The 13851-nt window shown below is 39.2% G+C and overlaps 1 protein-coding gene across 6 annotated transcripts in view; it reads left to right on the top strand.

Annotated features, from left to right (window-relative positions):
* The window catches only part of SLC44A1 (solute carrier family 44 member 1), a 68545-nt gene that overhangs the window by 24908 nt on the left and 29786 nt on the right, over positions 1-13851 (top strand). For all 6 annotated transcript variants that reach the window (XM_071801990.1, XM_065860371.2, XM_071801992.1 and 3 more), the window contains one exon: positions 2642-2778. In XM_071801990.1, coding sequence (XP_071658091.1) covers positions 2642-2778 — 137 coding nt within the window. The remainder of the gene's footprint in view (positions 1-2641; positions 2779-13851) is intronic.

Genomic DNA, 13851 nt, shown 5'->3' with positions numbered 1-13851 from the left:
CAGCACAGTCCCTCTGCCCACCTGACACCTCTGCCTGGACCTAGGGCCTCCTACTCACCAGCTGGTACAACCTGGAGTTTGCTGGTGAGTTACACATGCATACACCTCTTTGGGGAAGGTACAGGTGCTCAGCCCCTGCCAACAGCCAACACCACATGGACTGTGACCCACAGTCCTGCTGCAACCACCTACGCTGAGCCCTTCACCTCTGTAGCTGGTTTTTTTTGAGACGCATGTTTCTCCTACCCCAGTGGCTGGTGGCCAAGAGCCTTCCCTGCCCCACGGGAATCCCACTCACTTTCGTAGCTCACACCACAGGCCTGGGACACCCAGTCTCCTCATCTGACTCCAGTTACTGTCACCAAATCCATCACGCTGTGCCTGAGTAGCTGGTACTTAGTGCTTGCAGCACTGGCAGTATCTGTGCACGTGGGATAGAGACTGGAATTATGCAGAGTTAAGAGAGGATTTAGTAAAAGGATGGGACAGACTGCAGTGATCATGTGCTGAGCTCAGTCACACTAGTGACCAACATCAGGTTACATGCAACCCACCCCCTTTTACAACTCTTTCTGTCTGTCCCCCATCTTTGTTTCTCTCCAGATGCTCTCCCATGCACATTCCCTTAGGCAGCTGGCACAGTCCCACTCACCTCCTTGCATCCTGCACCTTGGGGTTTGCATCCTTTTCAGTTGCAAAGTACCTGCCTGCAGTTTCTTGATAGCCCTTCAGTTATTGTGATTGACTGGATTTGTTTCTGGTTATTGTGTGCGTTAACACAAATTGGTCACGTTTTATGTCTGAGTGTCTCCCTCCTTTTCCTTGTCAAGGTGGCAAGGTGCTTAGCTAGATAGTCTTACTGAAAGAAAGAATTCTTACATTCCACATATCCTTAGCCATTAGTGCATCTGACCAGGTTTGTTCCCATCACAACCTCCCTTACCATCTGTTAGTCAGGTTTGACTCTGCAGGTTCTTGTTTGTGACTCTTTTGACCAGATACCCTCAAAGGAGTAGATACTCTCCTTCCACATGGCCTTACAGTATGGAATAGCAACTGTAGGAAATTGCTGTCATGAGGGGGAAGCTATAACAGGAGTAGCCAGTTAATACAAGTATTGTAGGTCTTGGTAGAAACTCAAAATATTTTCTTTGAAATAAAGGAATACTGTGAAATTAGTGGCTTATTGCTCACATGCAGTTACTTGGCTGTATCTTTGGGACAGTTTTAATGTTTGCGCTTGCTGCTTAGGCTTTCATGAACTAGGAATCCTGACGTGTAGTATATATTAAGTAAAAAAACAAAACAAAACAAAAAACCAACCAACCAAACAACAACAACAACAAAAAACGAAAAAAACCCAAAAAAACAACAACAACAACAAAAAAACCCCAAAAAACCTCAGAAATAGTACTACATAATTTTCATAGAGGTGTGGACAAGGAAAAAAAATGTTTTAAGAATACAAGTAGTCTGTTACCACATTACAGTTGATATTGATATAGATTACATGAGTTTTGATAGACTTCCAGGAGGTAAGATTGTACCAAGTACTAATAATTCTTGTATACTGAGACTGGATAATAGAACAGTCTTTTTATGAGGGAAGGGTAGACAGCAATTGGTTTATAGACTGAAAGAGTTCAAGCAGGACCTAAATGCTTTCTAGGAGCAGAAGGGACTTTTATTGATTACAGAACGAATTCCCATCGTGAGAACTGCAGAAATAGAAATGGCATTTTATATGGCAGTTTGGTGGTGTTTTCATATGATGATATTGCATAATATGAAGAGTATTTTAATGCATAGTATATCATTCGAATTTTAAGAATTTGAAACAATTGTTTAACTTCAGAATAGGAAAAGATTTTGAATTTCTATTATACCATGAGTAGACAGTGCTGTAGGGTTAGCATTTGAGATGAAATGTGTATAGCCAGGAGAAGATGTTAGCTATGAAGCTATAATATGTACTTCCTGCACCAGGTTTCTACATGACTTATCATGGAAAGTTAGCAGATAGAATCTCCTTAAAATACTGCACTCAGACATTAAATAGTTCTACCTGAAATATCTGAACAATTTTTATTTCAAAATAAATGCTAAAGTAATCTGTTCAATCATATGAACCACTGATGTGGAAAGTCAAGCTAAAAGTTTTCTTAATTACTGGCATTATATGTATTCATTAAAGTCGCCATGGACTTTGCACTTTTTGCAACATGAGTATAACCTAATGGGGTTTGTTGGGATTTTTTTTTAAAAAGTTGGAAATCTTGAAGTCAAGTTTAAGGTTGAAGCTTTATTTGTTAAAGTTTAGACTCTTATCTGTGAAGAGGCATGGTAGAAGTGCTGCTGTTTTTATGAACAGCACAATTTGAATGGACTTGAATTTGATAGAGTTAAGCATCCTTTCTATGTGATCCAGAAGTATATAAATATCTACATATTTATGGTGCATATGTTGAGTTACATGAATTCTTTTGACCCGCATAGTTATGATAATATCAATTTCCTGTGATTACTGAAGGTTAACTGGAGATTAGTCTTGGCTGAATCCTTTACTTTGAAACAAAATTTATTTTATGAAGTATAATTGCTAATTAAATTGGAAATAATTTACCTTTTTTTCCTTCCCTAGGTATGTGTTCTTCTTGGATCCATGCAACATTGATCTAGTACATCAGAGGATCAAGTCTATTGCTTTGTGTGTATCAGCTTGCCCAAGGAAAGAACTAAAAACTCTGGCTGATATTCAGAAATTTGCAGAAACTAATGGTATGCAGAAAGCATGTCTGTTTTTGTCCATGTACCAGATGTTTAAAAAAAGATTTAGAAAAGATTTGTGCGTTACTTGAACTAAAAATGAAATATGTTTTAAGAAATATCAATATAAATAATGTGATACTTTTATTAAGCTAAAACAGTTTTGAAGGCTCATTGTTAAAACAGAAATACGTGGTGTAGCAAGAGTGTGAAGGAATGTCCGACTACCGGGGTATGTTCTCAACCCCTCTGGAGTTCTGGCGATTGTTCTTACATTGCTGCTGGACAGTAAAGCTGTTGAAATGTCCTCATGTATGTGGGGGTTAGTAAGAGCAATGCTGCTATTGAATGGTGCTTGCTGCGCAGAGTATGGCTGTGGATGTGAAAATATTTTTGCTTTCATATAGTGGTACAGTGCAGTTTTTGTTTTGTTTTCTTACACATTTTCAAAGAAGTATAAAAGAAACTAACTCTATTAACAAATGAAATATTGTACTCTGTGTCCCCTAAGACCAGTGCTTTATCTCTGTAGTTGTAATACTCAGATTACTAGCTCAGTTTGTATTGTAATACTGTATGGAATAAGATGTGTGAGAGGTAACCAACTTTCGGACTTTCCAAAAGCAAGTAAAGATAAAAACGTAATTTGAGGAAATTTCAGTGGTTTTCAGCTATTCAAGTGGGAGCGTTTTGTTCCGGACTTTCCTACTTCATCTTTTAAAATGCTGTTGCAAGATTTCTTTTCAACTTACTTGGCTAACGATGTGTCAGTTTCGGTGACCAAGTTCAAAGCACTGAAACTGATTACTCTTCATAGAAGGAAATGAATTGTTGGTTTCTGTGCTGGCACAGGTTATGCAAGTACTTTTTGTTTGAAAGCAGATCGAGTTGAAGTGGCCCTAGGACACTGTTAGTGCCCGTGGGCCTGACTTTGCACTGTGCCTGCACACTGGGGTGTCTGATGGCCCGAATGGGGAGCTGAACTGCCGTATGGTGTCACTGCATGCGTGGGGCTGCGGGAGCGGCTGTGCCAGCACAGTGAGACGGGTGGTCTGAGAAAAGGAGCTTCCTCATGGGGCATGTGCACTGTTGTCAAGTACAAGCCCACAGTGAAAACAGCTGATATCTACAGTTTTGCTCTTTACCCTTGTCTGAACATGCTTTTTTTCTTAACTAATGCAGACCAGTTGTTGGTGTGAAGTCAAGGTCATTAGTAGTGAAGTTTTTAAGTACCTCTTGAAATAATTAAACACATCCATGCCTTGTTTTACCACAAACATTGCTTCTTTGTTTACAAGTCAAGTCTCTTATTAGCTGTGCCTGAATTACGTTCAGTATAGCCATCTCTTAAAGGACACCAAAACCCACCCTTCCCAAAATACGCTATGCTGTGCCCTCGTGATTCTCCAGTCTAACTGTATCTCCCCTAGTGTTTTACATTTGAAAACCTAAAGATAAAAAATATATTTTTCAAATTAATATTGCAGGCAATTGTTTTAGTTTGCAGAAGCTGGGTCAAAAGTATGAAATGTGGTGTTACAGCAGAAAAAAATAATTAATTACTTCAATTCCTAATTTTTATTATATGTTATTTGACTTATCAAAAATGTGTCCTAAGCTAAACTGAGCTTTCCTTTTCTAGATGAACACTGTGCAAGACTCGAATCACGGTTTAGAGAAATATTGTCATGCTTATGGTTATGTTTGTGCTTAAATGTTCACCAACCTGTGCAGGCTCCAAAAAGTGATTGTTTGCAGCAAATGAACAGCCTAAGTAGTGATCACCCTAAGTGTTGCATATGTATAGTAAAAGTTCAAGCATCATTCAGTCTTGCAATAGAGCAAGAAAAGTGACTTAGAACCAGAACTATAGTATTCAGTAAGTAGAATCATTTTTCTCAGAGCCACTTTGTAACTATGATAGTGGGTTTCAATTAATTATTACTAGGACTATGTTTGGCACTTTGTTTCAAGTTACCATAGACTCCACTATAAAAAGGATAATAAGAGAATCAGAGGAATTTGAACATTACTGCAAAGAGCTTAATTGCAATTTCTATGTTTGTGATGATATCTGGTTAGAATGTTGAGTTCAGCTGTCTAGTTCTGAAGGAGGGCAAGACATATATGTTTGGTTTCTCGTGATAGTTAATACTGAATTTTCCCAGGCTTGCAGCTTCTAACACTCAATAAGAAAACCACCTAAGTGTTTTAAATATATGGGCAGAGAATGCAGTCAATTCCTGATTTTGCTCTACTGAGCCTTTCTGAAAGCTTTAACCCTTCCTGCAACCTGAAGGTAGCAATTGTGCTAGAAATAGGCTCTGTGTAGGTTGTCACATGTGCATTTGAAGAGTTAGCCATTTTCACCTGGCTTACATGTTGTCCCTGAAATCACCTAGCTTGTCCATGTACCTTCGAATTATTTCATAAATGACTGTTTAAGAACCCTTCCATCCCAAAGAAATCATCTGTTGTGCCTCAGCCCATCAAGAGGTGATATGGTAAGTTCAATTAAAGAGTTGTTTTATCTAAACGTATTTTATCAAAAGTTGTAACATAGTAAAACATATTGATTAATGATTTCATGTGATTTAATGATTTTATCAATACCAGGTATGATCTTCCAGCTAGCTTTCCCAAAGTGGGACAAGCACTTGATTGCCTTTACACAGCATGACAGAAGTCCAGACCCCTAAGGTTCAGAGCAATTATAGCAGGCGTCTTATTTATTGCGCAGTAGAGCTTGTATTTTTCTGTAAGCAAGATTATAAATAGGTATTTAGGGCAGGGAAAATGCTTCCTTGAGGCCTGAAGATCATTTCATTACAAAGCAGCCTTTTGGCTTCCTGAATCAGTAATGATGCTCTTGCTCTTCTGCTGTAATTTGGCAAAATGAGCTGATCTGGTGAATAACACTACACTATTTCAGGACAGTAACTTCACTCCCACCCCAACTCTGTTTGCTCTTCCACAATCAGGTCCTGCATTTGTGGTACCTTCCTATCTGGGAAGTTCATCCCTCACAAAGCTTGGGTGATTTTAGGAAAACAAGGAAGTATGCACCTTTAATCCGTTCAGAATACGTGACACCTAGAGCACTGGGGACCAGTTGGGACCTGTAACAAGAGGAGGAAGAAGGGAAGGAAAAAGCTGGGTCATTGACCCCTCTGATCTTCATACTGTGCAAAGGTGCAAGTTGTAAAATCCAGGAGTGTTCTGGAGCAATGCCTGGAGGTGATGCAGAAAGATGCTGTGTTGACTGAGAACATGTTGTAATGCTGTTCTTCCACAGCCATGCCAATACTTGAGTTTGTAGAGCTTGGACACAACTGAGATTGTTGTTTATCATGAACTGGCTACTGGTGGTTTCCCAAGGATTTTCTCTTCCAGCAGAACACCTCAGGCAGGGAGTACTTGTGATTCAATGACTTCGTTGGTACTGGCACTTTAAGAAATTTTGTATTTTGAGTAACGTGACTGAAAGCTGTTTTTTCCAGAAAGCTGGTTGATGCTTCAAAATTTAGTGTCCATGAAATATTGCAGTGCTTTTTTTAAGGACTTACCAAATATCCCTGAAGGTACAATTCATATGTGGCTGTGCCAAAGTAATAATGAAATGACATTGTTAAAAAGGAACAATAAACAGGTGGCCATAATTTCTGTCATGTTTAATTCAGAGTTAACTATACAGACTGGTCATTGTGAGAAATAATATTTCTATCCGTTGTGTAGATGACTGAATGCAGATTTAGGAACCTAAAGTGAAATTTCTGGTTTACAACATGTTGTCAGGCATCTCAGTTGTCAAGAATTCTGTAGCTAGGCCAAGCTCGTTGAAGTCTGGGTGGACTTAGAACCAGAGGTAAAGCTACATTAAGTCTGCTATGGATAGTGACCAGAAAGAAATCAATAAAGGAAATCAGTCTGGCCAAGAGAGAACAGGTCATCTTTCTGAGTCATGGGAAAGAGCCACAAAACCAATTTTTCTTTTGTCTGAAGATAATGATGTCTTCATCTGTAGTTATCAAAGTATATCTTTGCAGCTACTGTTGGTACGTAGCTTGGAAACAGCAGTTCCATTGCTTGCTGCCAGGTTCCAGCATTTTTATTTTCCTATCCCACACACACTGTTTGTAGTGAAAGTGTGCTGGTAAAAACTTAATCCTTTGCTTGTGATTTTACTGAGGCCTGTTGTACTATATTAGGTCTGAGCATCTTATGGATAAAGAGACTCTGCATCATATGGTCTTTGAGAGCCTGGGTATGTTATTTTTGTGTGTCACTTTTTGAATGACTCAAATAAAAGTACAGTGTGATTAGTTTTGAGATAGGAAGTCATCCACTGCCCCTCTGCTTTGTTACCAGAACTGCCTGTTAGGGTTGTCTTGTGTTGGAAATGAATCCTCTAGTCAAAGTGAAACCATTTTCACAACAGAAAGTAGCTACATGTGGCGTCCTCCAGGAATATTGTGTTGTGTTATTGATTACATTAATAAATCATTTGGAAAGGGGGAGGAACACTGAGGTAATAAACCTTGCTGCAGCTACTGAATTATTTAGAATTAAATGAAAAAAATCTGATCTCAATTTCAGTGGAATAAAATGTCAAATGGGAAGGAATGTTTTGAAACAACCGTTGTTGTGCATTTAGTGTTTTACTTTGAGATGGTTATTGCTACTTGACAAAGAGATTGTGAAGCTAGTGAGGATAGTAAGAGGATTAGGTAGAGGAGAAAGCATTGACCAAAAGTGTAATGTCTGTTAATTTTGAAGAGAAAAAAATAGGGACTGTATTTTGTGTAAACTCATGCTCTGTTGCTATCGTAAATGCTGTGTTCTGGCCCTTCATTGGCAAAGTGTTTTCTTAACTTTTTAGAAATTAATACACACAAATATATTCTCAGCATGTGTGCACAGAAGGGAAACAAGGATGATCACAACATAAGAGTGGTGGAGAGCTAAAGGTACAGTAGGGGAAACATCTGCTACTGGACTAGATGGATTTTTTTATATGATTCCAGAATAGCTTGTTTTATTTAACACTGGAAGAAATATGAGTGGAGGAATGGGTAGTAGCCTGGGCTTTTTAACTACAACTCAAAATACAGATATATGAATTCTGACTCTTTTTTAAACATACAGTTAGTTGTAACAGCAACTGTGCTTAACTATCTCAGTAGTTCTCTTGCTGGTCTTTGATTCTGGAGACATTTAAAGATCTAAGTAGTGGGGCTGCGTTGTTATTTTTCTTGGAACATTCTTGCAGACACTGGAAAATACTTACTTTTGCTTCTGTCCCACATGTATTTATAAAAGCAAGCTGTAATTTCTCCTGCCCTCTCATGCTCACTCTTTTAAAGAAGTGATCGTATGTCTCTCTGCAACAACTGGAAGTTTAGATGAATACAATCATTACTTCCCTTCCTTTGAAACACACACTGTATTTCTGGAAGGCAGCAGTGGATAGGTCTAGAGAATGACGCTTGTTTTCTTCAGTGGGAACAAATCTGTCACATTAATCTGAGAAGTCCTGACTGCAAAGTGGTCTGCCCTGTACCTTCTTGCTCATTGCAAGGCATCAGTGTTTTTCTAGGCTCTACTAGGGCTCAGAAATTTGGTTTAGGTTTTAGAGTTCAGCTCTATCCTTGTTTGGCCTTCTGCTTCTATTTCCACACCATTTGCAGAAGTCATAGCTGCAACGTTTAGATATGTTTGTTCAGTCCTCTGATGCTCCCATATTAACTACTGCTTCAGACCGTATTCAAATCAAAGGCTAAGAATAGAGGTCTTGTTTTCTCACTCATTTCCACCTCTGATGCTAATTTGTGCAAAGATAAAAGCTACTTCATTCTTAAGTGAAGCATGAAATGTGAACTTGTCTGCTTCTGGAATGTTCTTGTTGTTCTAAAAACCCATAGAGAAATAGGAATTTTATACAAGCCTAAACTTTATCTATTATTAGTGCTTGTGTTCTGACTAGAGTTACTTCCTAATAGTTATAGATAGGCTATAATTACAGTTGTCAGACCTAGCAGACAAAGAATGAATAAAGTCTCATCAGCATCGGTGTATTTGCTTTCATGATGGCCTGAACATTTTTTCACTCAGCAAGAGTTCATGAAAAGATGGTCTTGTTATTGCTCCCCATAGACATGCTTGTTCTAAGGTCATGCAGCACTGTGCTGTGTTAGCAGTGGATGATAACTTACCATGTTCTGTGGAAGTTTTGCTTGGTATACTACCTTACTGTGGTTTTTGCCTGTGGAATTTGCAGCAGAATTCCCTACAGAATCATGAGCCAGTGTCTTGGGCTTCCACTTTTCTGTTCCATGTTGCTAGTCCATAATATGCTAAGATAATACGCAATTATTGGTAGTGTACCAAGTTGTCTCATTACATGAAGCTTTGCAATGGTAATATGATTCAGATTAACATTTTATAGCTGATAGAGTTCAAGAGAGAGATTTGGGGAAAGCTCTGGAGTGAGAAAAGTTTAAAAGTAAAGAATTTCATCGTTGTGAGAGTCTGGTAGCCTTGTCCTTCCTAAATACCAGTGAATTCCACCTCTGTCAATATCCAGCTGGCAATACCTCTAGCTTGTATTGTGTGAGTTGGTCAAGCATAGTAATCTATGAGTCATATATTCACAATGTTAACTATGTTTTAATCCGTGACACTCATACAACATCTGGAACCCACAAGGAGTTAGCGCTGGGCTGAATGTACAGGGGCCAGTAGTTGTGATTTACACAGTTTCACTCCTGCTAACATTTCTGCACATTTCTGTATCTGTGATTACCTGGCGTTTGATTCCTGTGTTGGAGGATTTATGTTACTGATGGATGAAAGATGTTGCTTGAGAAGATAAAATGCTTTAAATGGAATAAGATGTTGAGTTTTTTAACTACAATATCTGCTTCATTGTATGGTCTTTTAAAAGTCAGTTATGTCACATACATGAACAATACATGAAGACTATCAGAACGGTGAGACCACACATGGAAGTTCATATAAATTAACAAAACTGTGATTTCTAGTCCCTTATGCCTGTTAAAAGGGGTATGTGGAGCTACTTGGAGCCATGCCTAACTTAATCAGATCATACTACCAAGCTCCAAAGGTGTCTGTTCTGTTCCTGGTAATGAAGCTATCGCAGGTATCTGCATATTTTTGGTATTTTTCTGTGTAAATCCTTGACTCTGTATATGAATCCATGTTTTTAGATCTGAAAGTCCTTGTTTTAGTTCCTTCCAACAGTGTTGATAGATGGGTAGGCTCTGCTCAGCAGCTCCTAACAGGATCCAGAACCCATGGTGCGCTTTCCACCACTCCCATTCAGGCAGGATTAGTGTCAGTAGTTTCCTCTGTCATCTGCTTCTCTTAGCAGATGACTTAGGCAGTCTTCCGTTCCTCTCACTGTAAACTTTGATATTGATGCCAATGTAGCAGGGGTTTTGTGTGTTTGTTTACAACACAGCAAATAGAGGAAGAAAAGCTGTATTGGAGCGCTAGTCTCTACAGGTAGTTTTATCTAACCACCTCGGTTTAGTATGGAACTTCCTATTTACTATACTGCTATGGAAAGCAGGGAATTATGTCGTCTTGTTCTGTGCAGTGTGCCCTCTGAGCACACAAGACCTTTAATAATTTACCTTCTCAGGTGGAAAGAATCTTTGAAGTAAGAGGTTGAACCCCCATCTTTGTCCTGGATTTCTACAGCATCTTTACATAATTTGAGCTAAATGCAGCTGCTTTTAGGAATATCAGAGATAATGACTATGCAGCTCTTTACTAATCCAAGTCTAGCCAAAACAGAAGGAATTCTTTTAAAGGAAATGGTGGCTTTTGTTCCCAAGGCTAGGTTAAAGTTGAAGGGGAAGTTTTTCTTTTGATGTACTTTGCTCCAATCATGGCCCCCAAATACACCAGTGGCCGGAGCAACTCTGTTCATGGAAAAGAGACCATGGAACAGGAGGCATGTTTTGTCTCCAAGATAATACTTTGTAGGTGAAAACACCACATACAAACTCTGTGCTCACCAGCAGCCTGGCAACTGTTGTTCTGCATAGTTTAGAAATATTTTTCTTTAAGGTTACATGTTGGGATCTCAAATCCAATCCCTGTAGTACAGTTTGATGTCATTCGCCTAATGTTTTTTTCTGGAAGAAACAGATGCATTGCTGTGGGAAGCAAAAGATGTATTACTTTAATGATTATTTTAGTCTGTTCTCTGAATTCTACCCGTAATATTTTTCAAACATTTGTGAGTGATAGTAAGTTAAGAATGATAGTAGTGTCTTTGGTAAACTAATCTTCTCAGCAAGGTAGATGATTCAAATTTTCCTTTAAGCTTTTGCAGGCCTTGCAAACTCAGCAGCAATAATAAGACTGGCTGTGCTAAGACAGTCACTACTAACCCAGAATAACTAGTATGGGGTAGAAGGTTTCACGAAGCATTCCATGCTTCCCACGATCACCTTACAAAGTTAAAACTTTGATTTATTCACGCACAGGGACTCTTTTGTTAAGCAATCAGTTTAAGCTTGGTGTAAAGTGACATTACTGAAGCACACGTTTGAGTTGTAGAACTCTCCTACACAGTATTAGAGAATTTAGAAAGTTTTCAAAATAGAAATAAATGTCTATCAGAGTAGTAGAAATTTATTCTACCTAATTATGTAGGACAAAAGGAGAAATAAATCTTATGGGCATTGGAACTGGTAGTTTAATTAGATGCAGGATGGTTAATGTCCCTTACATGGTAAGCTCCATGAAAATATTTTTCTGCGTGTCATGGAATCTAAAGAAAGACACTATGTGAGGTAGACAGCAGAAGGGAGGAGATCCAAAGGAGCCCCAGGAGCAGTTCCCAGGTAAGAGATGACAATGGCAGCCAGTGTCATCCACTGCTCTGTTGCATGACAGGAGGGAACATGCAGTGGGATTCCAGAGGGATGTGGCGAGGTGTCTCCAGTTTCCTCCAGCGTCAGGGGTTTGTTGGGTTACCCTGGTCTACAAGTCTTGTTTGAATGGCTTGTGACCTGTGTGCAGATCACGATGTGGCATTTGGTTTTGCTTGGCTTACATTTGTGACCCAAACAAAAGGTCTTCTGATACACATTTGTGCAAAGAGCCTTGAAGCTCCTTGCCTGGCCATAGCAGAGCCTACCCTTTTTGCTCTTCTGCCTGAGCTGCTGAAGTCACAAGGAACCAGAGATCAGCTGTGTCCCTTAGGCTTATTTAGATGTGGGGTCCTCTGCCTAAAATACGTAAACTGTGGTTCAACACTGGTAGTGTTGAATGGCAAAATTACCAAGCTGGGACTGAACATTCAGTGTTATCAATCTGTATACAGTTCTCCACTTACAGCCCTTCCCACTTCTTCCTATAGAACTTCTTGTCATAGAGCCACAGAACAGAATCATAGAATCATTTAGGTTGTAAAAGACCTTAAAGATCTTAAGAGTCGAACCATTAACCTAACACTCCCAAGTCCACCTCTAAACTGTGTCCCTAAGAACCTAATTTATGCGTCTTTTAAACACCTCCAGGAATGGTGACTCAACCATTTCCCAGGGCAGCCTGTTCCAATGGCTGACAACCCTTTCCATGACGAATTTTTTCCTGATATCCAATTTGAACTTTCCCTAGTGCAACTTGAAGCTATTTCCTCTTGTCCTATCACTTGCTACTTGGGAGAAGAGACCAACACCGTCCATGCTACAACCTCCTTTCAGGTAGTTGTAGACAGCGATGAGGTCTCCCCTCAGCCTCCTTTTCTCCAGGCTAAACAGCTTCAGTTCCCTCAACCGCTCCTCATCAGACTTGTGCTCCAGACCCCTCACCAGTTTTGTTGCCCTCCTCTGAACTCTCTCCAGCACCTCAATGTCTTTCCTGTAGTGAGGGGCCCAAAACTGAACACAGGATTCAAGGTGGAGCCTCAGCAGCGCTGAGTGCAGTGGCACGATCAGTTCTCCAGTCCTGCTGGCCAGACTATTTCTGATAAAACCCAGGATGCTGTTGGCCTTCCTGGCCACCTGGGCACACTGCTGGCTCATGTTCAGCTGGCGTTTGACCATCTGTATAACTTAGCTTTTGCTCTATATCCAAAGCAAAATAGAAGACTGCAGATATTTAAATTTATTTTTTTTCCTTCTGCTTTTAACTGCCTGGGATAGCCTACTCAGCTGCTATCTTACCTTCTCTTTCAGTCTCTAAATAGAAGATGTATATTCACAGAGGTAGTAGCAATGTGGCAATAGTAAACAAGATTTCTGCAAATAATACTCTACAAGTTTTACAAATAATACTTCTGTTTGTTGTCATGCACACCAAGATAAGTCTATTTGTAAAAAGTCTTGATTTAATTTGGGTAAAAGTGTATGTATTATCCAGATCCAGTTTGTTGCTACAAAATATTCTGGATATGAGACTTCTGTAATGGAAAGTATTGAATATTTGTAGGGATGATAAAAATATCCTTAGTTTATAATGTTGGAAAAGAAGAAAGTAAAGGTGATGTATTCAGACCAACTTGATCTTTATTGTGCTATACCAGTTTGTTTATGGAGACAGTTCAGCTTCTGTAAAAGTTTTGGACACCTAATGCAGAGCTTGTGTTATTTTTCAGCTAACTTTCTAACAAACAGTTCAGTTCCTTTCTTCCTCTCCCTGGAGTCTATAGATCAGCTATACTTTGAAAACACAAACAAAAAAATCCAAAACAACAACAAAACCACAAACACTTGAGTGTTTTCTTTCTATAATGAATGTTGTCTTATGCAATATTCATGCACTAAAAATGGTCAAGAAAAAGCATGATGGAGTAGCAAGGGATGGTGTCTTCAAAGCGCTTTGTGTTCTTCTCTTTTACACTGTGTTGTGAATTAATTATCTTTTTCCACTTGAATACAAAAATGTTGGAAGATCCGTAGCTAGATGGAGTGTCATTCTGTTACACTGAAGCTTGTGTTGGGCTTGATTCACTGTTCCATTACAGAAGGAACTGTAGCATAACTTCATGGCAGTAACACCAAGGAGCTGTAGAATCAGGACCTACTATCAGTTTTAATACCATTTGCA

Source organism: Patagioenas fasciata, chromosome Z (genome assembly GCF_037038585.1).
Source record: "Patagioenas fasciata isolate bPatFas1 chromosome Z, bPatFas1.hap1, whole genome shotgun sequence".
Taxonomy (NCBI): Eukaryota; Metazoa; Chordata; class Aves; order Columbiformes; family Columbidae; genus Patagioenas; species Patagioenas fasciata.
Note: the sequence above shows the minus strand (reverse complement) of the source record. Positions and strands in the feature narration are given on the sequence as shown.